This window comes from Sparus aurata, chromosome 23 (assembly GCF_900880675.1).
Source record: "Sparus aurata chromosome 23, fSpaAur1.1, whole genome shotgun sequence".
Classification (NCBI taxonomy): domain Eukaryota; kingdom Metazoa; phylum Chordata; class Actinopteri; order Spariformes; family Sparidae; genus Sparus; species Sparus aurata.
Window position 1 is genome coordinate 9,949,010 of NC_044209.1, and position 27,549 is coordinate 9,976,558.

The 27,549-nt window shown below is 43.1% G+C and overlaps 1 protein-coding gene across 2 annotated transcripts in view; it reads right to left on the minus strand.

The window, feature by feature from the left end:
- Window positions 1–1,534: 1,534 nt before the first annotated feature.
- llgl1 (LLGL scribble cell polarity complex component 1) overlaps window positions 1,535–27,549 on the minus strand; it is a 35,435-nt gene continuing 9,420 nt past the window's right edge. The window contains exons 3-24 of one of the 2 annotated variants that reach the window (XM_030408960.1): window positions 19,881–19,962; window positions 19,626–19,786; window positions 19,392–19,538; window positions 15,304–15,466; window positions 15,010–15,145; window positions 14,516–14,570; window positions 13,915–14,069; window positions 13,586–13,806; window positions 11,725–11,792; window positions 11,072–11,246; window positions 9,931–10,035; window positions 8,662–8,954; window positions 8,270–8,420; window positions 8,043–8,181; window positions 7,620–7,933; window positions 7,315–7,506; window positions 7,131–7,203; window positions 6,906–7,020; window positions 6,264–6,328; window positions 4,894–5,029; window positions 4,696–4,803; window positions 1,535–3,632 (exon numbers count right to left, since the gene is read on the minus strand). In XM_030408960.1, the coding sequence (XP_030264820.1) occupies window positions 4,725–4,803; window positions 4,894–5,029; window positions 6,264–6,328; window positions 6,906–7,020; window positions 7,131–7,203; window positions 7,315–7,506; window positions 7,620–7,933; window positions 8,043–8,181; window positions 8,270–8,420; window positions 8,662–8,954; window positions 9,931–10,035; window positions 11,072–11,246; window positions 11,725–11,792; window positions 13,586–13,806; window positions 13,915–14,069; window positions 14,516–14,570; window positions 15,010–15,145; window positions 15,304–15,466; window positions 19,392–19,538; window positions 19,626–19,786; window positions 19,881–19,962 (3,025 nt within the window). In that variant the 3' untranslated portion in view covers window positions 1,535–3,632; window positions 4,696–4,724. The remainder of the gene's footprint in view (window positions 3,633–4,695; window positions 4,804–4,893; window positions 5,030–6,263; window positions 6,329–6,905; window positions 7,021–7,130; window positions 7,204–7,314; window positions 7,507–7,619; window positions 7,934–8,042; window positions 8,182–8,269; window positions 8,421–8,661; window positions 8,955–9,930; window positions 10,036–11,071; window positions 11,247–11,724; window positions 11,793–13,585; window positions 13,807–13,914; window positions 14,070–14,515; window positions 14,571–15,009; window positions 15,146–15,303; window positions 15,467–19,391; window positions 19,539–19,625; window positions 19,787–19,880; window positions 19,963–27,549) is intronic. The other variant, XM_030408959.1, reaches the window with a different exon arrangement.

Genomic DNA, 27,549 nt, shown 5'->3' on the forward strand with positions numbered 1-27,549 from the left:
TTTGTTTTTTTTTGTTTTATTGTGTATGGTGTTTTTCCTTTTTATTGTTCATGTCTTGTCTCTTTCTTGTAGCTTTGGGTTGATGACTGTCTGGTGTGTTGTTTTGTCTTTGTTCTAAAACAATAAAAAATGCTGATCACAAAAAAAAAAGGCAGACTGCAGCTGCAGCAGAATGTGTTCACCAAAGCTACCGCTAAAAGTGATGCAGCAGTGAAAGCTAGCTTTATTGTGGCTGAAGAAATCACCCGAGCGTCCAAGTGTTTTTCGGAGGGCGCATTTGTGAAGCGGTGCCAGCTAAAGGTGTGTGAGCAGGTGTGTGAGCAGGTGTGCCCCGACCAGAATCAAACTTTTAACAATATCAGTTTGTCAAGAAACACCATCGCAGACCGAGTTAAGGAACTAGCAGACAATCTGACAACACAGCTGGCCGAAGAGTCACGCAGTTACCTGCTTTTTCGCGGACAACATGGATAAAGCGCATCTGTCCACTTTCATAAGAGGCGTGAAGGCAGACTTCACCGTCAGCGACGAGCTCTTGGATGTAGCTGCCATGCATGGGACGACGACAACGGGCAGGAACATTTTTGATGCGGTGGAAAGGTCCGTGAGTAAAACTAAATTACCGTGGGACAAGTTGATGGGTTAACTACCGATGGTGCATCTGCAATGTGTGGAGGAAAAACGGGCTTGGTTGGATTAGTGAAGTCATCACACAAGAAGTCCGACATGGTCACAGCTTTCCAGCGAAAACTACACCTGTGGAGGTCCCAGTTGGAACAGGACAATGTTGCCCACTTTCCTGTCTGTCAAAGCATCTCAGCCTCAGTTCCTGGTGCTTTTTCATGTGCTCTGTTAATGCCACACATTCAGTGTGTTTACAGGTGTATGTGTTCAAATATTTACTGTAATCAAAACCATCTCTCATTACCTCTGCAAGGCTCTCTGCTTTTTGTTTTTCTAAAATGCCACACACGTGAGACGTGTTTTAGCAGCTCAGAATTATTTGTGTGCCATAGTTCTGCCCAACTCAACAGTGACAAAAACATTTTGAACAAAGTTGATGTAATAACTTGTGTGTGATCATATTTGGCTTATCTTTGTTATTAATTTGAAAAGTTTGATCTGTGATTGATGGAGTAATGGTGGGTTTCTTAACCTGATAAATTAAAGGGACCAGTTATTATTACAGAGCAATGTGCTTAAATATATTTTTACATTTATGTAAATGCTTGTTCAATATTTGTACAGTTGAATAAATAATAATTAAATGCAGAGACACTTATTTGTTACAATATTTTACGGAGTAGTTACATTCATACAGTCTTACAGTTACAACCGGCCCTTTAAGGGCAAGCATAATGTTGATGTGGCCCGGGCTGAAAATGAGTTTGACACCCCTGCCCTAAACTGAACAGTATGCAGTGGAATTGTGGGTAATGCAGTCCGACCCTGGTTAGATTCATCTTAGATCCGACTGCGATGCTACGTCACTGGAGTTCCCTCGACTCCAAATCCAAACCACACAGCAGACAGGTCCCAGTAGAGAGAGTAAATAATTTTATTAACATTCACAATTCTTCATCAGCCAAAAACGCTAAATGACCCGATTAAAATCCTACACACAAAACTGAACGACAGAAGTAGAAACAAATTCATCTTAATTGTGGAATTAAAAAGGTAAATTGTGCCAGCTGTAGCATCAAAGGGTTAATTATCTGTGTGTCAACCAGAGCACCAAAAAGAAGCTAACACGAAAGTAAAAAAGCATTAACATGTTTCCTACCTGTTGAGCTACATTAGTTAATAGTGAGGTCCCTTTTTTTCTTATATATTTTGTTTTACGTGAGGTGATCGAAAAAAAGCTGGAATACTGAGCGTTTTTTAGGCTGCGACAGGTTCTACTTCTACCGTTGTACTATCATCGGCTCGCTGCTGTAAACCTGTCTGCTGTAAACCTAGGTATAGATAACTGTATATAGTTTTGTTTTTACACAGTAAAACTTTTTTTTAAAAAAAGGGGTTAAAAACACTGGTGATGAGAAAGCTCTGCGTCTAACCAATATTACCCAAAATGCACCGATTCACAGAAACACCCATCCCTTACCCAAAATAAGACATCTCTCCTGGGTGCATTGCAGTACACAGTACATTACACTTCCCCATTCAGACTCACTTTTGCTTCCCTTGCCACACTTCCCTGAGTTCCGTCAAAAAAGATTTCTGCGTGAGATGATGTGACGTTATTAACAGAGGAGGGGGGATTTAACCACTCTTCATTTCACCACATCCTTCACCTTCATCCACTTATTCCTCTCCTCATCCACCCTGATTTAACCGGACTAGAGCGGAAAAACGAGGATAAAATCTCACTTCGATGCCAAAACGCTTATCTAAATTCACTACAGGTGTGTCGTACCATTAGACCTCCGTGATACACTCCCGCCTCCTCCTCTTCATGTCACACAAGGCCCAGTTTTGCATTTCTTTTTTTTGCGTGATGAAAAATAAGAGTTTATGGGTGTACTCGCAATCTAGGCAATGCATTCAGCAATAAACGTCTCTCAAAAAAAGTGTCAAAAATACCTCTGCTCTAGTCCTAAATACGTAGTACCACCTTCGCCTCCCTCTTCACCAGCTGGGTCCCTTTTAAAAATCAAGTGAATTCCCCTCTCGTGTCCCCCGTTCCATTTGTAAAATATCTTTTACTTTCTTCAAAAGCCATACAAAACATATTTTAATAAAGCACCTTCATTATCCCAGCACTCAGTTTTTTTTTTTCTTCTTTACCAAGAGTGTAGACAGAGAGCTTTCTTGATGTGCTTGTGTTGGCTCACTTATTTTTGAAAACAGTTGATTAACGCACCGCCTCGCACGGGAGGCTTGGTAAGGCAATTCAACTGCCCTTAATGGCACCTACGAGGGGGAAGGGATACAAATGCTACAGCCTTCAATACTCAAAATACTTTATATACTCTCTAAAATGCTCCCTTTCAGTCTCTGCTGGATCTCCTCGGTCCATAAACACGGCTCACTCGCAGGGCTGCGGTGGAACAATCCAGCACATCCACGAGAGGGATCAACGAGCACATTTGGCGACTGCCGCTTCCAGTTCCGACTGTGTGGAAACCTCAGACCGATCCCAGCGCGCCACAAAACTGTGGATAGAATTGTAAAAAAAGAAACACAAAAAAGTCACCGGGGAGTCTCCTTCGCAGAATGTAAAAGTCCTTTCCTTGAACGCTGAGCCACGGTCACATCCTGTAACCATCAAGGGGGGGGGAAGAGCCGAGCAGGAACGATCGCACGGGAGCGTCGAGCCAGACGACAGAAAATTCAGTTCAGGTCCATCCAGGCGCCTCGCTGTGCTCAGTAGGCTGTCTCTGTCTCCGAGTGGGAGGCAACGTCATGTTTCCAAAGTGGTTATAGGAGACGAAGATTTTGTTCCTCCAGTGGGAGGAATCACGACCAGAGTCTTTGCTGTTGGATTCTGTCCTCCAGGTTTGTGCCGGGCTGACAGGAGAGTGCAGAGGGATTGGCTGGAGGGCTCCACAGTGGGCAGATGGGACAGAGATGTTTGTGGTCCAGCACTGAAATCCGGTCCATCCAGACCACCTGAGCCCCTCCCTGTGATACTGCAATCAGAGGACAGGATGAGGAAAAAGAGAAAAAACACAGAGAGAGAGTCAGAGAGAGCAGAGCAGCTAGATGATGTGAACAATGACACCAGAATCTTCGTCCTGCCCCCATCACACTGATCTGACTGTAGCTGTATGCTAACACTTAGCACAACATGCCTGATAATGAACAAAAATATTTTCTGTCCTTAATATATAGAACAAAATATTAATGTGTATTTCATAAATAAATAAACAGAATATTTCACCAATTTAAAATGAAGTAAAAGTACAGAATGTGCAGTTAAAGTGTATTATCTATAGTTCTAGATGGTTCCAGCAGAGAGCAGCAGAGAGTTGTGGAACTGAAGGTGTTGACAAACAGACTGAGCGGCAGAGACACCAGCGACCACTACCTCCTGATTTATGACTGCTGTGAGTTCAGACAGTCATACAGCTAAATGGATGAGTGCACTTAGAGCAGAGCACCACAAACTTCTAACTGTACACAGAGTAAATCTCCCACATTTCACTGCATTTAATGATTGATACTTCCTTGGTTTTTGTCTCAAAACCAAGCTACAGCTGTGATGATAATCTCTTTTTCTTGAATAACTTGTATGAAGAGAGCACACTGGTTACATGTGCTGTGTAAAAGCTGTGATCTGTATCAAACCTCGCTGTAAAGGTTAACAGTGCTCCAAATTTTGAAAAATAAAGTAGCCTGTGCTACATCAAGGAAGTGACAGCTTGTTAAAAGAAGAGAAAGAAATAGAATAATACGACTTTGATGAATTAAAACCTGTACAGTGGATAAAGAGGCGACACAAATTAACCTGGGTCATCGCAGTGAATTACAAAGAAAGTGAAAGACAGCCTGTTGAGATGGACTCGATGGAGAAGGCTCGTGCTCGTTATTGGAATGCAGCGCTAACACAGAACAACTCTTTGATGTTTGCACACTCTGGACCAGCTCCATTAGAAACAGGTGTGTGTTTGAGCGCCTGCATCTGCTCATACTGGTGTGTTTGTGCTGCTTCAGAAGGAATATACACAATTCGAACAGTTTCAAGTACCTCACCTGTGTTTGTGTGCGTGTTTCCCACCTGTTCAGTTGATGAGGATGCCGGTCGAGCGTCCCTCCTCCTCTTTAATGTTCTTTAGGTTGTTCTCTGCCTCGTCCACAGTGCTGCACGGCACACACACAAACCACCGGTTAATTCTTGTCTTACAAGGCGGGGAGTATATTCCAGACATTTTTAAAAAGTGTTGCACCTACGTTAGAAAATCCCTGACGTCCTCCACAGTCAGTTCTCCAGTGGAGTCGAGGGTGAGGTCAGCACAGCTGAGGGGGGAGTCCAGCGGGGTGTCCAGGATGGGAGAGGAAAGGGCGCTCGGAGGCTCTTCTGTTTGCCCTGTGAGGGGGAGAAAGCCACAGAGTGAGCGGCTGCAGCAAGCCTCTACATCTGAGTGACTGATTGTGCGTTGCTGTGCTCTAATTGGCTCTGAAAAGTTTCCAAATAATGTGGGACTGAGTGAATAAAATGTTGGCAAGGCAGTCTCAAAACACTTCATCACAATTTAATTAGACAGAGGACTCAGTGGAGCCATCTTTCACTCCCAAACAATGTATCTGAATGTAATAAAAACGAACAAAAGCAAAGAGTTGAGCTGCACTTGGAGAACAAATAAAGTAGACAGAAATCTCTCTGTAGTTTTTATCTGCTCTCATAGTTCAACAGTCCACATGTGTCTTGCGTTAGACTGTTTCTAAAAAATCCAGTATGGATCACTTATAGTTGCTTTAAAACAATATTGGTATTAATAATGGGTCAAAATAAAGGTTGTAGTGACAAACCTACAGAAAAGGATCACCTAATTCTGCAATTCCCTCAGCTCTACAAAGCTTTTTAGCATCTTTCAGCTCATTATTTTTCAAATACTGTTCTGTTTCACTCTCACGGCTCTCACAGGCACTTTTTTCAGATTTTTACCCTCAGGAGTTGGTGGATACCTTGAAGCCATTCGTCAGATTATCTACAGGTCCTTATGGAGGCAGACTTAAAGCAAGTCTTTACACATGCGTTTGTAGCACTGTATTACGTGTTGTTTTGTTATTTGAAACAGGAGAGCTAAAGGAATATAAATCTTTTAAAAACACATTTTCAAAAGTAGTCGACACCAATCCTGTCTATAGATTAAATATTAACGATCAAAGGAGGCGTATTTGAAGTCGTTGAATTCTGGGTTTTCTCTTACAAACAAACATTATTGATGGTGCATTAATGTTTCATATTAATATTCTAAAATAAATACAAGGAAAAAAGCATTCTGTGTTTCCTCCATGAGGAGTCATCAAAGCAAGTGTCAGGTGAAAGGCCCACTAGGACATAAACAAACCCTACTCTGGTCTCCACAACAACCATCGTTTCCTGCCAGGGAAGGAGGAGCTGGGCAGGAGAGGCAACTGGGGCATACTGAATGGTTACCATGGAGACCAGAGGGGGGGACCCCTGCAAGGCCTCCTCACAGTTTAAAAGGTTCAGAGAGTGATGAAGAGGAAGAATAGACAGGGGGAGAAATAACAAGTGAGGGGGAGGAGTGTGTGTGTGTGTGTGTGTGTGTGTGTGTGTGTGTGTTGAGACCTACCCTCAGCCTGACCCATCTGGTTTTTGTGGGTTCCGTTGGCCTGTGGCTGTGTCGTCGTACCATCGCTGAGGAGACATACGAGCATGCACCATTTGTTTTGGCAGGAGTTGAAGTAATATTAAAGCAATAACAGTGAAAATATCATTTCTCTGGTTTCACAAGCTGCCGAGGGCCTCGAGCCGGTGGTATCCCTGGAGACAGCGTTATGAACAGTAGGTTTAGTGGTTTCCAATGTGGGGTCCAGGGACCACCAACAGCCCTTGACAGGCTTATTGGTGGGTCTTTGGAAAATGTGGCATATCAGTGAGCTTTGAGCCAAACTAGGTTTTATATGATTTTGAATCAATATGATCAAGTTTAATTGAGTTTTCAGGCATTTATTTGACTGGATTAGCCAACAACAGATTTATTTTACCACATATATTGTGATGGAGGATTATAACGATATCCCACAGCTTTGTTTACACTTCTATTTCTTATTTGTCTACTCACATCAAGTAATCTACGTCCCTGTAGTGGGCAATAAATACAGAATTAACTTGCAGCTACTTGTAATATTTATGGAGGAACGGTAGATGTGTCTTAATAAAACGTCCAATCGACTTGATATTATATTATGTAAGGTGGATGCATGTGTGTTACCTGGCAGGTGTGGGCTCTAGCGGCCGGTCCAGCTGAACAGAGCAGAGCGGTTCAGTGATGACCTTGGCAGACAGGGAGAACCTCTCGTACTCTGAAGGAGAGATCAGGTAAAAACCTGTGTGGGAAAACAGGAGAATTAGATAGTTACAATAGAAACCTGTCTTGCTGTGACTTTGAGTGCCATATGGGAAATGTTCAGCACATTTCCAAGAATGTTTTCCTCACCCTGTCCGTTCTTGGTGAAGACGCAGGATGCAATGCCGCTGATGTCTTCTTTGCGGATGCAGTCGTAGCGTACCTACACACACAAAACAGATGTTAATTGCCAATATCATGAAAGAACACTTAAAAAAGAACAAATACCGTCCAGATTAGACTTTCCCAACACACACATGCACACAACCCTTACCTGTGGTCGCAGGGCAGGTATGTTAAAGAGGTGCATGTCGCCCAGGTTGGTCAGACAGACCAGTGTGTGTTCGCTGTAGTCTTCCTGAGCCGTGGAGCTGAAGGCCACCAGGGCCACCTTTCTCACCCGACAGCCTTCGTGTGCCGTTAGCTTGAACTTGGTCTTGGCGCTCACCTTCGGGAGAGAGAACACCTGGGGAGAAAGCAGAGCGTGTAAAGATTCAGATCTGTGACATCTTCATTCTTTGACAGTAGATGTAAAATGTAAAATGAAGAAACATGCATTATAATACAGGTTATCTTTACTTTTAGCTGCTCCTCTGAGGCGATTAGCACAGAGTGAGCGTTGGTCATATCTGGCGCGATGGCGAGGTCCTGGGAGGCTTCGTATGGGTCTGGTAGCGGCTTCCCCCGGCCGTCCAACACACAAATGGACACCACGGGGGCCCTGTGCATCAGCTGGATTTCTTTACCCAACACCGCCTCCACACACACGCTGCTCTCGCCAGCTCCGCCACGCTCGCATGCGCGCCCCGAGCCCACACCGGGCACTTCCAGAGCGTAGGCGTACACACTGCCCGAGTTGGTGCCCGCCCAAAGCGTGGGGCCGTGGTGCGTACCTGGTGGATACGAAAAAGACAGCGAATGGAGTTAATGCTGTGGAAAATGCTGAATCGAGGTTGCATTTTTCCACTTTTATTTGATATTCTCATGAGTAAGTAAACACACCGTCACGTAAAAAGGTGTCAGCGAAGCAGAGGCATCGGACCACCCCCGACAGCGAGTCGTCCGCTGACCGCGGTTCAATCCTTCGCTGTACCGGTGCCACATCCTCCTGCTCCGCTAGTGCAGCGTTGGCCTCCTGAACCTGCACATAACACAGTCACAAACACAACTTCATTCAGTCTGGATGTTCTGTATGGAGCTCTTACCGCCAAAGAGAGACCGTCACTGACCTTGCTGGTGGGTGTGGTGATGGTGCGTTTCTTCCCTGACACCCTGCTCTTCCGGATGCGTCTGAAGCTCTGTCGTAAGGACTTTTTCAAGGACTTGACTCTGGACAGGGGACCCTCCATTGCCAGGGAATCATTTGGGTGCAGGGTACACCTAGAGGGACATCAAGAGCAGCAAGGTGACACTTTTAGGATCACAATATGGCAAATCTTTCTTTTTTCTGTTTATTTGTGCCAGTGAAAGAGCTAGTAGCAGAGATTTCATATACTAATGTGTATACCTTGTTCCAAAAACCTTAATTCTTTGACATTTAAACAACAACAAAAAAATAAAATAAATAAATGAATGAATAAATGAATGAATGCATGAATGAATGAATGTATAAATAAATAACCTGGCCAGCACAGCATTTCGTCTGTGGTAGTCAAACAGGCCGAATCCATGACTCGTCCCAAAGGAGATCAGGTTCCACTCGGCATGCAGCGCCACCGCAGTGACAGACGCCGGAGGAAGGCACTGCACCAGCACCAGTGGCTGGAAGCCTGGAGGGAAAGGGGCGGGTTTAAGGCGCGGTTCAAGCCTGTCGTGGCCCTTCCAGGTGAAGCCCTCCCTGTCCTGCAGCAGATCAACCACCGACACGTCCACCATGTGGTCTGAACGCTCGTCACTCAAACCCAGAACAATCACCTGGAGAGACACAGGAGGGTATAGATAATAGTATCAGTGTCAGAGCTGGGCATTTATTTATCAGTGAGCTGTACTGTTTGCTCTATGTACTGCTCAAAGAGTGTAAATATCCCCTTACTAGGAAGCAGCTATGGAATTTCCTAAATGTGTTATAGTCCATGAAAAAAAAATCATTATATGAAAATTTATGATATTCATCCATATTCATGGTCACCCGCAGATAAATGCTAATGTTTCAGATCCCCTAACTTTTCTTCAGGCATCACTGTCAGGCCTGATCCTCCACTTGCACACAGAAATATATAAAACTGAAGGTTCCACTGGGAATTAAACTTTTCAATACTTTGAGCTTTCTTCTAGCATCATCCTTAGCCAAAATGTCAACTTTGCAAACAAAGATATCTCATAATCGAAGAAGGCCAAGTGCCACATTTTTGTTTTTTTAACCTTCATGTTTTCAGCTTTGTTGCTGAAACCTGTACCGCCTATGATACAAGTGCAATTGCATTTGAGAAGACAGCAGTTTTTGTGGATTAAGACCGCCCCGGGGAGGAAGAGAGTCGGAATAAGAGACACACTAATTGGTTTAAGGTTGCTCCTGGCTGATGCCCAGTCACAGGACAAGGAAATGGACAAATGGGACTCAGGCTGGCCAACAACATGAAATCAGAGATATGTCTCTACTTCAACATCTCAGATCAAGATGTTGCACTGGATGGACGGACTCTATTCTGAGTAGCCAGAGTTAGCAGCAGTTAGCTGTTGCTATGGTGATATGCTGTCCCCTGTTTGTGCGAGTATGTCTACAACAGCTGACTAATTCTTACATGTTGCACCTTTGAACATTCTTAAACATGTAAAACCCACAAATATAAACAGCTTTTCTCATACAAACAAGTGTAACGTGTCTTTTAAAAATGACCCGAGGACAAAGCTCGATACATCTGCTTGCGTGTTGCCGTGTGTACACCTTTACCTGTCCAGCAGTTCCAGCCACCACCAGCTTGTTGCTGTATTTGCACAGACTGATCTTCTGGATGCCAAGCCTGGGGTCATCGCTGTATGGGTCAAAACAGCCCACCTACACACACACACACACACACACACACACACACTAGATGATACTGCAAAGATAAACATAAAGAAACACTCTAGGGTATGGTTTCATTTTCTTGTAGTCAACTGACCAAACAAATTATTTCGAGGCACACTGATGTCAACATGCCCTGCTGAAGCCCCCCTTCTTCCTCTACGCTCTGACATTCCCCCCCCTTTCCCAACTCAGCAAAACATGTGCATTAATCTGTCTCTCACACACAGTAGGAATGCCAATAGAAATCCCTCTCATATGGGAGTTGTGTCTTGGCAGAACAAGGAGTAGGAGAAGTTGGTCACTAACACACATATGCACAGAAAGAGTGGGCTGATGGGTCTGGTTTTCATTACAGAGAGAAAAAAAAAAGAGAAAGGCTCTTCATCCCATATGAGGGCCACATTCCTGAACATGCAGCTCTGTTACCACAGGAGACATGAGGAAAGGTGGGGGGAGCGAAGGAGTGTAAAGAAGGAAAAGACGCGTTTAAGAGGAGAAAATGAGAGAGACTCAAGGCAAATTTAATCAATTTTCTCTGTTAAATGTATCAGTCAAGATTAGGTTGCCTTATTTTATCCATAATTGATCCCATCTTTGTCATCCCGTGGATTTAAATATTCATCGAGTGTTTCGCTTTCGTGACACATCTCCTCGTTCTCAGCAGTCTACCAAAGCCGAACCACTCAGTCAGTTTCCCCCTGACGTGACATTCTGCCACTGATGCTGAATCAGTTAATTTAAATTTAAATCAGTGCAGAAAATGGGCCGTTACAACAGAATCAGACTGTGGTTCCTTCAGAGTCAAGTTTTAATAACAGGAACAATGGGGTGGGTCTGTCTGCAAACCAAACACATGAAAACAACCAGATGAGAAAATTAGGCCACAGATGTACCGTTACAGGACTGACTGTGCGTGTGTGTGTAAAACACAGATTGTTTTAATTCCCACAGCCTGTAAAATATGATCCTGCGCCTGATCTCTGGAGGACAGACTCTTACTTCATTTCACCTCTTCAGTTCTCACCTTCCTAAAGGGTGGCCATTCCTCCTCCTGCTGCATGTCGGGGTCGTTGCTAGGATCCTGGGGATCGTCGCAAGGGTCACAGTCGGTGTGGAAGACGTTGGCCGTGCCGAGTTTGTACAGCGGGGTAAGAGCGACACCAGAGGCATCCCAGAAACGCACAGTGCCGTCTTCATGCCTGTAAACACGCAAAATTTTAAGAAATATTATTTTGATAGAAATGTATAACTTACAGCAGCCTAACTTATATACAGTTTGATTTCAACTTTGTGTCCCCAAACTCAAGTCAATCCAGCTGTTTCACCTCCTTCACGCTGTTGCTTCTTATTGTGCTCTGTGCCAACACCAGCACTGCTAAACATCTGCAGACGGCAACATTCTGCCAACTGTCACAGGATTTCCTTACTTCCGTGGCAATGCTGACAAATTCTGGCTTCAGTTTCAGAACGAGTCACAAGCAGATCCAGTTTCATACAGGATATCCATGCAGCTCACATCAGAGGTGAAAAAAAGCCTTCATGCAGCTTTTAGTCATTTCACTTACTAGAAAGTAACAGTTTTGAGCCAGGTTTGTGTCATGAAAGAAAAATAACTGGATCCACCTGCAGTGTGGACACAGCCTGTGTGTGTTTATAAATGTGTGTGTGTGCAGATACCCTGTCAACAGCAGCTCTTGTTGCTTGGGTGGAGGTGCCAGGTTTTTCCCTCCGCATATGGGCCAACTCTGCACAAACCAGACCAAGATTGGGGAGAAGTTAGAAGAACTCCATCATGGAGAGAAACATTGCCCTAACCCTTTCCATGTGATCATAACCTCAGCTTAAAGTTTACTGGCCACAACACAAAGGCATGCCCTCGTGGATAAGACTGTACACATTAGACTCACACCGCTTTTGTTGGCTTTGCTCTGTTGCAGTGCCAGTGTCTCTGGTCTGGCCTCTCACACACAGACAGACAGACAGACAGACAGAGAGGATTTACGAGTGTGCCAGCTGTGTGTGTGTGTGTGTGTGTGTGTGTGTGTGTGTGTGTGTGTGTGTGTGTGTTTGTGTGTGTGTCTAATCTGCCACTGATCAAACAGCTGATCTAGGCTACAAAGCCTTTGCAAAGCCTTTAACTGCCTACACCTGCTCTTAAAGTTAACACTAGCAGCAGGCTGATGGTCACACCCCTGTCGGTCTCCTCTGAGCTGCCAGCCTGTGAGCAATAACACCCATTTAACTGCAATATCCTTCACTTGGATCAATTTAAAAACAGCACTCATTTTACAGTTTATACAAGGCAGCGGCTGAGCCATGATATGACACCTAACAGGCATTTGATGGAAATCCAAATAAAACACTCCAGCCACTGAGGATGTCTGTTTTGCTATGTTCCGTATGTATGTATACGCTGATTAGAGTTGATAGTGTTACATTTAAAGCATCAGCAGCCTGGCGGTTGGCCATATTTTAAGTTGTTCTCAGGTTAAGCTGCTTAGACAAATCTTGGATTTTTCTGTCATTAAATATACCCACTGGCACGACTAAACCAATCTACAGAATTATCTAGTCGTTCAAAGTGTCATGCCAACAACCGACCACCATTAACAAGGTATCAAAAGATGCTGTGGCTGAGAAGCAAGAGATACCCAAAAAACAGCATTTTTTTTTATTGTGCCATGGATTTAAAGAAATTAGAGGACGTGCTTTTACACTCAAGACTGGATTTATTTGCCTAACTCACTCAGAATGATTATATCTTTGCTTCATTTTTAGTTTCTAGGTAGAATCAATACTCTAACATCGTGTTATTTTGTCTGGAAGAATTCATTTTGTTTAGTTCTCCTACATTTTGTGCAAATGAAGCTTGTAACAAAGATGTAGTGTGTATGTGTGTGTTCTCAATGATTCCCTTTTGATTGTTTTGTGTTGTTTGTATTGTTAAATTTATTAGCATTACTTTTATTAACGTATTGTTGTTTTTTGGGCTAATATGTCTGTTAATTTCCTTATTTCTGTGTCCAAGAAACCCCTTGGAAACACGATTGTCCTGAAGTATTACTTATGTTCTGCAATGAAAGAGTTCATTGAACATATATCTACGAAAATCTGCTTTATGTTCAATGTTTTTTTCTGGTAAATATAGAAGAAAAAAGTAAAGCAGTTTGTGTTTTCTTCTTTTGTTTTTATTTTATTTTCTTCTCCTGTGGACGGTTGTCGCAACGTTAAGTGCATGGCTGTATGTTGCAGCAACAGTGCTTCTGTTATGTTCATGTCAAATAAATAAAGTTAACTACACAAAAAATAGCAAGTCAACCACAGAATCTGCCAGAGTGTTTCTCCAAAAAGCACTGCATCTAATCAAAGCTTTCATATGGTCAGATAATGGGGTTTACACATTTTTACGTAAATGTACTAAAGTTTATTGTTTAAGACCATAATAAAGAGTAATTCAAACATATTTAAAGAGAACCAATAGCTACAGAATAATGAATTTAATCAAACATCTAAACTGTGATGGCAGCTTGCTTCTTACCCCGTGTGCGTGTTGTCGGCCCTGCTGTGCTTTGCCAGCGTTCACCAACCTCTCCCAGAGTTTGGGAGGGACGCTGGAGATGTGGAAGGAGCAGGTGATGGCTGAGGAGTGGAGAGGAGCCAGGTAGGGAGTGGGCAGAGAGGGCCACCCGGGGTTCTGGAGGTCTATCACAACAAGCTCCTCTTCCAGTAAGACGACCAACGCAGACGGCTCATCGAACTCTGTAAAAAGAGAGACGAGTGTATTAAACTTTTCATACAAGAGCTAGAAAACAAGAGGAGAGAGAAAACCCTGCCAGATTCTGTAATGAGTGTTGGCCAGCTACTGACCTTTCTCCTGCTCTATGCTGTGGACAGTGAAGAAGTCAATGACTCTCGATGTGAAGTCGAGAGTGACATGTTCCTTGTCCTGTTGGATGGTCAGACAATGTCGGTCACCGTAGCTGGCTCTGGGCATCCCTCCACTGTATAACAACACTGGAGAGCTGTAGCGAGCACACAAAAAAATATTTTCATTCACGTCAATGTTATATCTCATCCAGAACATCATGCATCATAATTTAAAATTTTCATATTCATGGTCTTCAATCATTCAAAAATCTGGGTGAAATTTAGACACTTAAAATACCACTAGCAGTACAAAAATCTCTTTATTCTCTTTTTTAAACTACTACATGAATGAGTTCTTGATAAGAAGCCAATTCTTTATTTTCTTCCCCGTTTGTTCATTTCTAATAGTGTATTGCTTAGTGCGGCTTTTTTGTAAAGCACACAAAGACTTCTGAATTTACTGGGACATAAAATCCAGGTGAAAATTAAGTCTTGCAAATAATGAAAAAAAGACAAGAATTTGTATTCATTAGCACGTGATCCAAAATCACTGAAAGAATCAAATGCATTCAAAAAAGGACTAAATTAATCAGTGACTCACCCCGTCTGTGTTGTCCTCCACAGGATCTTGTTAATGGCCTTGCAGGGAAATGGACCTGTGACAGACAATCATGAACAAGAAACATCACAGAGACTTTGGTCAGACTAAAATGAGAGAGTCAAAGAAAGAGAAAAATAAGTGTTTAGTATGGAAGCCCTGAGGGTCAAAACACAACATTTCACAAAACACAACAGGGCCACTGCAGATTAGGGAGAAAAATCTCAAGCAGAAATGTTTGAAGCTTCAACTTTTCTACCTTTATTCTGGCTCATCATAATCACACTAATTCCGGCCATAATAACGAGTCATTATGAGTCACAATATGTCAGCAGTCATGGATCATTAAGCTATTGTCAGTCACTGGAGTTCAGTCATTGTGGAGGAGACTCTGACCTCCACCAGACCTCAATGACACTACTTAAACATGCCTCAAACAGACATTAGCTGGGAAGAACAAAAGATGTGTGTCTGTGTGTGATGTATGCACTTCTCACCATATGGGATGGTGGAGGACACTGGCTGCTGATTGCAGGTGTTGCCATTAGTAACAGTCCACACAGAGTAGCCTCCATCATTATGAGAACTGACAAACAAGTTTCCTGAACGTTCCCACACAAGGCTCTCCAGCTGCTGCAGGGGGAGAAATCAGACACACACAAACACACACACACACACACACACAAAGATAAGTATATACAGAGACATCAGAACAGGCTGCAAAAGTTCTTCATTGTACCAGAATGAAAAAAATCACAATGCAACTAAACTCTGCTCTGTAAACCAGGTACCTGTTTGCCCAGGAAGAGCTGCTCAACCTGACGTGTGCTCAGATCCCACAGGACCACCAGGCCCCGGCTGTAGCCAATCAGAATCTTCCCTGGCTGCTGGGGATGTTCCTGTAGAGATTCCACCGGCCCCAGGGATTTCCCACATCTGTAATCATCTGGCAGGCTGGGAAAACAAAACATTACCCATTATCCCACATCTGTAGCCTGTTTGTAACTTTCAGCATTCTATAAATTACACTTGTCTGCGGGTCAGAACGAGGTGAAATAATTGTCTGCAAAGGAGTCCGTCACCTCGACGGGGCATAAAGTTATTAATGCCGACAGACTGAAGGTGGAGCCACAGTCGGAGCAACACTTTGGACCATAGATTATGATCACCCCCCATTGACACCTGATATTATGTGAACAACATTACATACGTACTTTAGGTCATGTGATGATTAAGTAGTGTGTTTAATGTTCAAACTAGCCGTGTTTGTTTAAATGCCTGTTTTAGACTTGGACTAGGAGTCCCACGTTCAGACTGTTTGAAAAGTTAGAGAGATGATACAAGAAGTGGAGGGAAAATCGGTGCATACTGATAATCTAGTTGATAAAAAAAGAACATGGGGACTGGAGGGCAAAACACAAAACAACCCAAAGCCAAACTCCAAAAGTGATTAACCGTATGTATAATATAATCAACACCTAGCTCAAACCATCTGTATAAACTATAATATCACCACAGGCTGCACTTCCAACAACAACAACAACATTATCAAGCTGGAGCTGAGCTGCTAGACATTCCTCTGAGGCAGCGGAGGAATGTAGAGCAGGACACACCCTCGAGATGTCAGAGGATTCCCTCAATGAAGGAAAGGGAAAAGAGGGGGTGAAGACAAAAAAAAAGAGGAGAGGAATCAGCAGAGAGAGACAGAGAAAATGTAAAACAAACAAACAAAGAATGATGGAGGAGAGCGGGGTGTGCGGTTCTTGGTCTCTTTCCTGCTGATGAGGTAGAAAGAGATTGTCCCAAAAGTGATAGCCGGGCTGTGTGACACTCACACATGCACGCACAAACACACACACACACTCTTCTGACTGCTTTGACTGAGGAAGATCCTCTCCGGAAGCACAGAGGCAGAAACATCACCGACAAAGCATTCCATTGTGTCCATCTCTCCGTTCACAAGTATTTTTAGGGAATCCAGCATCCTGCTACAGAGTCCTGGTGACGAGCCTCTGTGTGTGTGTGTGTGTGTGTGTGTGTGTGTGTGTGTGTGTGTTGTGTGTGCACGTTGGAGATTCAGCTGAAACACTTCCCCAACCGGAACACCGTGTTTTGGCAGCATGTACAAAGCCTCACTGTCTAAAACCTCCCCTCTTTTATACACACACACACACACACACACACACACACACACACACACACACACGCACACACACACACACACACACACACACGTACACACACACACACACACACACACATACACACACATACACACAAGCCTTATCGGGGCTCTCGTTAGGCCTCAGTTCTGCCCACTTCCCTAAACAAGCCCAGTTAATGAGGGGTTTGGCCGACCAGTCAGACAGTCACAGAGGAACGAAAAAGCAACACAACAGCAGCTCTGTGATGCTCTGCCAGTGCGTCGACACAGGAATGCAGAGGAAGAAGGCTGCAGCACGCAGAATAAAGAAACACTACAGAGCGCACGTTTGTTACACGCAGATTATTTTACCATCATGGTGATGTGTCGTCATCACATTAATATACACAAAACTGCAGTTTGTCCTAAAGATCTGTGTCTCTGCTCACCCCGAGTTTTGCTCCAGTCTACTGCTGAACTCTCATACATGGCTGCACGCTACACTGCACGACTGTTGAGGGACTGGACAAAATAACAGAAACGCCACAAAATATATCAGCCTTGTAGTAATACAATTACGTGTCTTTCAATCAATGTTGGTACTGATCTATTTGTTACCACAGCTCCTCTTTGTTTAAGCAGTTTTCCAGTGTTTTGGCATATCATGAATTATGAGCCATTCCCCTTTGCCTCATTATTTAAGGTTGTTTAGAACTGATGCATCAGCAGTTCCCGCAGCTATTTACAGTGGCAGCCGATTGATTCAGATTAAGCTAGGGCTGCCAGATAAATCTAATTTTCATTGTCATTGCGATATGAACATGTGCAATAAACACATCGCAAAAGACTGCCTAACACGCAATGAATTTTTTTTTTTACATGCGCCATGCATGCACTCTGAGCATGCTAACATTTAGATGGAGCCTTGGATACAAGGGCCAATCAGTTGAGGCCCCAGCTAGCCGTTAGCTACCCTGACAAAATTAATCGGCATCAGTTCGGTGGTGGTTGCCAGGTCATGATGGCTGAGGGAGGAGAGAAAAGCCATGAAAATGAAGTCAACGAAGACCTTGTGGTGAAGAGAAACAGCACCTCTGCTATATGGACTTATTTTGGATTCAGGAGAGACGACGTGTTACAAACACAGGTACTGTGTAAAACATGCCGAGCAGTTGTTGCAACTTCTAGAGGAATCACAACCAACCTCCATCACCACCTGTAATACAACCATAAAGACCTACACGAACAATTCAAAACTAACGTTAGCCATCATTAACTGTATAATTAATAATATGCAAACTTCAATATTTGTTTATTTATCGCAAGTTATATCGTCATCGCAATATTGAACAGTATTATCGCACATCGCAGATTTTCCTCATATCGTGCGGGCCTAGATTAAGCCCCATGAGTCAGCTTTAAAGCTCCTGAGAACTTAAGTTTTTTTTAAAAACTTTGTTTGTGTTAATTATTGTTTCCTAAAATATATTTCTTTTCGATCTCAGCATATGCAATCTAAATCTCAATGCTTGTTTCTGATTTGTTTTACAGTCCTTTTAAATGTTTTTGTGTATTTCTATGGACTTTGAATTGCTTTGAATGGTTCTTTAATAAACTAGCCTTGCCTTACATTTAATGTTCATTTCTAAACAAGAAACATTTGTTAATGTTCGAAGGAGAAAAAACATAATTAGCTCTTATTCATTACGAGTTTAAAACTCTTCCTACTTCAGGACTGTGTGGGTGTGGATTGATCAGATCGGCAGCCCTGATGTCGATCACCATATTTCTAGTCAAATGTTGCTAAATCCTGGTGGACAGAGGTATGTGACATGAACTTGAACTATGCAACTCAGCCCCGCCCAGAAAGCAGATGCACAAAACATAAATATCCCACGGAAATCTCTCATGTGAAAGAACCAAAACAGTTACAACGCCCCATTACGTTAAGTAAGAATGTGATCGAGGAAATAGGTTTTCAAATCCCTTAAAAGAAGTCACATTTTTGCAAGCCAGTTGGCGACACAAGGCCAGAAAAGAGGCGAGGACGATGCTGCTTTTTAAGGTCAACTTCACCGATATCTACTGCCTTGTACTGCACTGTATTTTATCCTATCCATCCGTTTTTTACTCCCAAAAACATCTGTTCAAATTCTTACCAAGATTTATTGTACATATCTAATGCTTTCTGTGCCAATTTTCAGTTAATAGCACCATTATCTTCAACTGATTCAGTACTGCTCACACTAACCAAATACAAAAACTTGTATTATTTATTGTGACTTGACAAACTGCACTGAGAACATCATTTTTCCGTTTCACAGTACGTGATGTCTCTTGCCGTCTTTCCTCCACTCTCCAAACATTTGACCGTTCTCATGGTCCCTGAACCACATGACCCTGACATGCCTGCTGTTGCTGCTGCCGGGGTCAAGAGGGATATTTACTCCTTCATGAATGTGTGTGCCCGACCTGCTCAGCTGGAGCTGTGAGTGGAGGAAACTGGAGTGTTTAATGTTTAAAGGAAGACATACTGTGAAGGATGGAGAGGAGGGTAGCAGGCTGGGTCAAGAAGAGAGTTTTAGCTCAGAAAAAGGGAGAAGCTACACATGATTAACAAGGGAAGCCCTTAATGTTACCGTTCAATCCTACAGGCTCTATATTTTATCTAATTTTACTTAACTATCTATGAGTTGAACTTTTCTTTTTGTGAAGTCATTCACAAGACAGCCTCACCTTTGTGTGATCTGATCCTGGAGCAGTGTCTGGCTGTCTTTCAACGTGAGGCGGGGCAACTCCAGGAAGTACACGCCCCCTCCCTCTGTTCCAATGCAGAGCAGGTCACATGACCTCAGTAAGAGGAGGACAGTCACCCGAGTGGCACTGAGAAGAAGAAGAGGATGAAGAAAGTGAAGAAGAGTCACTTTGAAGTAAAAAATAAAGAAGATCTAAAAACAGGCTTTAATATACCTGCAGCTCTCAATGCCAGGTCGTCCTGGGAGGCTGTAGCTGCTCACTTCCTGGAGACAGACCACGCCGTCTTTCTTGACCCCGCCCACCTCTCTTGGGGCGCCAGCCACCAGCTCCCACAGGTAAATCGTGTTGTCATCCAGCAGGGACAGGAGGCGGCCCTATCACAGAGCGAGGCAAACATCAGCATCACAACATCACTCTCATCTTTCTGACTCATCATCAAAGGGGTCTCCTAAGGGGTATGGAGCTCACCTGTCCAGGCAGGAAATGGATCTGTGTGACAGCAGTGGTGTCTTTGTGTAGTCCTGTGAATTCCACACCGGGGGCCCCGTAGCTGCGAGAGTCCCGTCAAGGAAATTCATAACAAAGCAAACTTTTACAGTGTTCAATGACAAGACTCCACACCCAGCATACCACCAGGGCAACATGTGCCACATGGCAGAAACAAACACATATAATGGGGGCTTATTATTGTCTATCTAATACTTATTTTTATTTTTTGCAATTACTTAGTCAAACCACTTCTACACTGCAAGACTAGTTGTTCCAGAATCAGAATACGTTTAATTGATCAGTTGGTTTTTGCATACAAGGAATTTGCCTTGGTATATCAGTGTGTAACAATAAACACAGAACAAGAAAGTATACAAAATTTCATAGTACAGAAAGTCTATATATAAATGTAAGAGCTGTGCAGTTTTATGCTGGAATGAGCTGAATATTGGCCAAGGAATGTGCAAGAGCACACACACACTATTATTTAAAGACTATTTGCATTATTCAAGATACTGTCCAAGAGATTTGAGGTAAGTGAAACACATTAGGCCTGGTGTGTAGAGCATGGAGGGGGTATGAAAGATGTGCTCAGCAGTACAACTACTGTTTTTCCCACTGAGTGTCATTTCATGCACAGTCTAACAACCCATGGATGAACAAGACTGGATGTCAGAAAATGACATCACTTTACTGCAATGCAGCCTTTCAAACCAGGAAATGCCAACACTTATGCCATTCATAACATCTAAATTTAAGATGATGCATACTCATATCATGATAACCATATAATAATAATTGAAATATTGCCTATCATAACCTCTTATCATACAATCTTTGACCTAATACATCAGTATGTTGTCGGTCAATAAGAAAAAGATCTAAATCAATGTATGAGAAGATGGAGCCATTTACTATTCATTTTACACATTAACAAAATGCAGCACCTTACAGAACTAGGAAAAAAATGTATATATCAGTACATACTGTATATAAGCCACTGCCACACTGTGCTCACCACCTCCTCTTATTAGATAAAATCCAAAAGAGAAAAACAATAATGTTATTCAAATACGCATTACTTGTAAGTTAGGAAAGTTTCACAGTTTTCTTCAAAGCTTTTACTTTTCAAATAGAGACTGAATTAAAATCTGTGACTTGGGGGACAGGGTGCAACGCATGAACAGTTAAACCAGCGATTCTGAGCTGTAAACCAGAAGAAACACACTGGTAAAGTGTAATAGTGAGGGAGAAATTACAACGCTATAACAAAGCTCATAGCAATTACTAACACCAGATGACGCAGATGCCCTAAACCGCCACTCTGTATGTGTGTGTGTAATCTGCGACGATCTTCACACAGAGCCCTATCTTTGTTCGTCCAGTAAATGAAGCTAGAGCTGATAAAATTAAAGCTATACTCAGGAACTGTGCCGCCGTAGACAGGACTAGGCTAAACTGGCCTAAACTGCAAATTAGCGCGCGCGCACACACACACACACACACACACTCTAGCAGCTACACACATACACACTTGTGAGCAATACTGACACAGTTAAGTACACTGCTTACATAAGGCAGTAGGAATGTGGATTAAAAATGCAGAAAAATAAGAGGAAATCTGGGGAGTTCTCATGTTTGCAGTTGAGCTGCTTTTCTGTATTCTACCACCATTGTTTTATATTATCCATACTTTTTGTGAGATATGATCCATATTATAACAAAATACATATAATATCCTCTTTTTTTCATTCCTATTCATATCTCTACTCGACTTTTTTCTGTTGTATTCCCTGCATGCCCAGGAAGAACTCTACAAATTCAATATCTTCATCTCTACTCTCCTCCTTTCTCTCCCATCTGTTCTATTTAAGAAACAAATGATATATCCCCAATTCCTCACTTTCTTTAACCCGCTCCTTCGCCAGCTCTTTGATTACAGAAAAGGTCATTACAATTTGTTTCTTTCCTCTAAACATCTTTCCCATCTCTGCCTTAAACCACTCGTTTTCCCTGTGGGGGTCCGGTGGACTTTTAATACCAACATTCCTCCACTGTCTCCTTTCTCCCTCCTTCAATTCTTGGTAACCGTCTTCTTCTAACTCCTCTCAGCTCTACTCTGATTCTCAGGCTCAGAGAAGAAAAAAAAAGAAAGAAAAAAGAAAGGTACCTGCCCTCTTCTTGCTTCTCCCAGCATAAATCCCTCCTTTCTCGCTCCCTCCCTATCCTAATTCCCCAGAGGGCCGACAGAGTGTTATACTAGCATTCCTTCAATGTTGTCACTTCCTGTCCCTGGGTTTTATTCGCTGCAATAACACATGCCTCAGACAGCTGGAGGTGGAGGTGTGAGGGGAACATTCACTCATGGGTCATGAACCACCAGTCCAGAAACAAAAGAGGCAGAGAGACCAGGACAGAGTTTATGTGACTATGTGAGAGAAACGCACAATTAAAAGATGCATACAGTCTCCTAATTCTTGATTCCTTGCAGAGTGTAAGATGAAGGATTGATAACACTCTGATATTTGTATGGTTAATTTGGAGCTACAGCAAGCAGCTGGTTAGCATAGCATAAATACTGGAAACAGGTGGAAACAGCTGGCCTGGCTCTGTCCAAAAGGTTTCACAATCTGCCTATGAGCACCAAGATCATCATTTAACACATCATATATCATTTGTTTAACACGTACAAAAACTGAAGGTTATATGTAGAGCAGGACTGATACATCCGTTGGCTGATATTATCACCCGATATGGGCTCATAAAAGATACATGTTGTCCCATTACTGCAGATATGAAAATCAAATGTTTTAGATATTATTACTTAGTATATGATGCTAGGGGTAATATGGAATATATTGTATTGTCCCCAAAAATCGAGTATCAGTCGGGCTGACATTAGGGACTTGGCCAGGTGCAGTGACTTCCTTCCAGAAAAGCTTGAGAGCAAAAATGGGTGGTTTACGGGCTACACAAAAATACTTTCAATTGAATTTATCTTACAGGGGATTACTAAAGGTACATCTCATCTTTCAGGCTCAATCACTACCAACAAGGGCTGTACAGTGCCAACGCCTCAAGACACAATGCACCAACTGGTCACAGATTACACAGATGGTCACCAACAGCCCTCACGTCAGCCCGTTAGGCATTGTCAGTGTGTAAGGGCCTTCATTCTCAGCAAGAAAGCACTGCCTCATGCAACCAAAGAAAGAATGTTGAAGTGAGAGTGAACATGCAACTGCAAAATGTGTCAAATAGCTGTGTTAAAAGCAGACGGGGTGAGCAAAGTAAGGTCGGCAAAGTGAGTAGAAACACATCCATGCAGGAAAGGTGATGAAACAGAGATGAAAACAGTTGTGACTGCTGTGAGAAAACTGTCAGAAGACAAAATCAGAGTTCCACGTTTGTATAAGACAGATGGACGGCAGTGGTTTGCGCGTGTATCCCAGGTATGCGACGATGACCACAGCTCATTCGTCACACAGATCTGCACATCATCTCACACAAATTTAAGCTGGCTGTGCAAAATAAGACTGCACAGAAAGCTGTCAGTGCAAGGAGAGAGAAAAATACCATCACTAATGACTATTTGAGACTGTGTCAGAGCCTTGACACTTGGCTGGTCTGTAGTAGTCCAATTTGAAACCTTGTCATTCGACACAAGTAAATGCGTCCGGCAGGCAGCAGAAGTACTGTAAAGCATAGGAGAAGTTCTTACTGCTATGAGGAGGGACAAACAAAGAGAGTGTGATCACGACTGTTAAAAAAAAAAAAAAAGGCTCAGCTGTGGCACATGATTCACAGATCACACACACTTCCTGGTCCTGGTGATGTCAGAGGACAGCTGGTAGAGGGATTCCCGGCGATGATGTCATCACCTCCTCACTAGGGACATCTGTAGATGGAGACCCTCTTGCTGTAACCTCATTATAAATGTGTGTATATGTTTCTGTGTAATCCGTCCCCCCATGGGATCTGCTCATTGGCCAATATTGCAAGCCCTCAATAGTAGTGGGCAGATAATAAATGTGTCAGCCTGCCTCCCTCCCTCTGCAGCAACCAGGCTGTTGTACTAAATACAGATACATAAGTGTGCTGAGAAGTTAAATTCACATGAATACATACACACACAGTCTCAGTCTTACCACACGTTAATTTAGCATGTTAAGATGCTCTCTTGGGCTGCCATTAATGATTATTCTCTTTATTTCTCTTGGTTAATATACAATTATTTTCACTCAATTAAACTGAAAAATGCTTATCTCCACAGCCCAAAGTGACGTATCAAATTGCTTCTTTTGTCTGGTTAGGGTTAGACTCCTCATTTACTAACCTAAATGACAAAAAAAGCCTTTAATTTAAGAAGCTGTAATGGGCAAATTTTGACATCTTGCCTGAAAAATGACCTGAATTATTAATTGCTTAACAGAATAGTTGGCAGCTAATTTTTCTATGGAAGGAGTAATCGTTTTTGCAGATATTTGGAGGAAAAGTCAACGGATCACCAAAGTATAATTCATCCTGAGTAGGACACAAATGTGTGTACTAAATTATACTAAAAACCACAATCCATCCAATAGTTGTTGAGACATTTCAGTCTGGATCAAAGAACCGGACCGACCGACATTACCATTCCTGGAGCCATGCCGCCAGAGTGACTAAAAACTCTTATTCCGATTACACTTGTGATAAACATCAAGGGCGGATGAATCTGCCATTTCAAAACATGCCACATAAAGATATGCTTCAATTTAAGGCATGTGAAAGAAAGAAAGAAAGAAAGAAAGAAAGAAAGATGAAAGGAGCTACCACAAATTCTCAGGATGCCTCGCAAGGAAGATCAGAGGCTTCTTCCACAGTCCAAACACAGACACATACACCAGGGTGTAAAACCAATCAGGTCAATACTGGGTAAAGAGCTGGAAACACTGACTCAAAGCAGTTATTCAAAGGCTTCTGCAATCCAATTTGGATATGAAATTGAAAGAATTCATAAAATAAACCACAGAAACTCATAAAAAGCAGAGAGACAAGCTGAAGGGACACTCAAAGCTGTGTATAAATGTTCTTAGAGTTACATCAAAGGTTCAGGAAAAATAATTCAACATGGTAGACTTCAAACTTTGAGCAACCTGTTGAATGACGTACTGGTTTAACTGTGCTGATCAACGCAAAGACAACAGTCATCAGCACTGCATGCTGGGAGTGGAGCAAGCAAAGATTTGCCCGATTGCTCAACAGAGAACCCTGAAATGCACACAATGGAGGCCTACAGTAACTCATAATCACTGAATCACTGTCTCTTCCTCACACACACACAGCGATTGCCCGGTGATGCAGAGAGAGAGCGTTAGCAGGGATAAAGCGATTTCACGGTCTGAATACAGACAAACAGAAGGCATTGTCCTCCATGCGGACACACAGACAACGGCCAGCTCGCACGCACACACACGCACACACACACACACACACACACACACACACACACACACACACACACACACACACACACACACACACACACACACACACACACACACACACACACACGACAGAAGATAGGGATTGACAGGAAGCACGGATTGCTAGACCCAAGGATGAATGTGTAAGTTGACCACACGCAGAAAGGACAATTAGACCATCTATGCCAGCGAAAACATTCTGAAACGTTAAAAAGAAAACTTCAGACAGACTTCAGCCAACTAATTGTTTTAGTTCCAAACTTCTGGAGGCATCATTTGAATGCAATTTTTTCAACTCCCTTTCTTCCCTACACACATAGCAACACACACACACAATCACAAACTCCTCAGACGTCTGCCAAAAGGCAGTCTACAACGAGACAAGCCAAACAACTCCACCCACCCACTACAGAAACAATCCTGTCTCATTTGCATTCACTGCCTCAGCTAGTACCTCTCCACCTCCCACACCTCCCCTCTCTTGTCCCGCACGCCCCCCCATGACACGGCAGCAGTCAAATCTGAAGACATGCTTTGCTGTCAAATCAGCAACAGAACAGTTTAAACATAGTTGAACTACAACACTACAAACATTCATGATCCCCAGAGGACGAATCCTACTGACTTCAATGATTTTTCCTCTAGCACCACGCTGAAATCATGCACCCCTCATGTGAATTGTAATCACTTTACGACTTCTTGGTTTGTTAACGATGCAGCAGCATTATCAAGTCAAAAGTAGAATTTGTTCAACACTCCTGTTTATGCAAATATTAGCATGCTATAACACTAACAAACCACAGTGGTTCGGAACAATCAGCATACTGCTACTGGCAGCAACAATGGTGCTTCCGAAAGGGGTTTACTAAAGATGATGCTGGCATCAGTCATATCAGAACTGAAGATGTTATTTAATTGAAAGAGGAACAAAGAACGGCACTGAAGGCTTGTCTCGACCACAAAGATATTTTCGGTCTTCTCCTGTCTGACTTTGGTATGAGTTTCTCTTACTGTTGATCTAAAAGTTTGAAGTTAGCCCGTGATAGACGATGAAAGGTTAGTCCAGTTGCCTGCAGAGTACTTTGTGAACGTTTCCCAAACAGTTTCTTCCCAGATGGTTCTGTGTAACATACCATCCGGCATGTAAGATTACGCTGAAGCAAAACATATTTTACTTCAGTCAAAGTCCCTGTCAAGTACATTAATTTGCTTTCACATTAGCTTATTAGGCTTATCATTATCCATTGCCAATAGAGTTGGGAAGTATTCTGGCAATAGCGTTACAATTCTTGAAGATACAGCTGGCAAATACAAAGCTAGCACACAGTACCATTACACGCCACTCTTTTTTCTCTCTCTCTCTCTCTCTCTCCCCCCCCCCCCTCTTCTTTGCTGTAATTAATACACCCGTCCCAATAATTCAACTTTGATCTGTCAGTTCGGGTAAATGTTTTCTTTTTCGCTCCTGTACTCTGTTCCACTCGGTGAGACCACACACCCTTTATCCCTACAGACAGGCCCCCTCCAACTTGTTGGCAACTGGATGAGAGAGTGTGTGTGTGTGTGTGTGTGTGTGTGTGTGTGTGTGTGTGTGTGTGTGTGTGTGTGTGTGTGTGTGTGTCCATTCATCTGTATAGGTGTGGGGGGTGAGGAGGATCAGCACAGACAAAAGACGAGGAGGGGGGAGGGTGGAGAGGTTTTTGGCCAGAGCACCAAGCCGCCAATTTGCCCGTCCTTTTGGCGGCTCGGTCCGCGGTTTTAGACAGAGGCCGGCAAATTGGGGGTCTGTTTTGGTCCGCCGATTTTCCACCTCGGAGGGTACACTTATTTCCGCCTCGCCTGCTACCTAAAAACGAGGCATCAATGTGCCGGCCTCTGCGTGAGGTGGGCGGAGGTGTCGATGACCTGCACTGTTGTGCGACCCACAGCCGGGGGTGTTTTAAAACCAGGAAACAGCTGATCACAGCAGTCAGTCCATCACTTCATCCGCGGACATTAAGATGAGCAACTGGACAGCCGCTGAGATCCAGGAGATGCTAGCGTCTCCTCGGTCTCTGTAGCTGTTTGGTTGTGTTAGCTTGTTGTTGTGTCGGCAAGCCAAGGACGGTCGCTACTTTCAAATTAAAAGCCTCCCGGATAAGTTTGCAGTTCTAAACTCCAATGGGGTGCAATGTAAAGCTCTT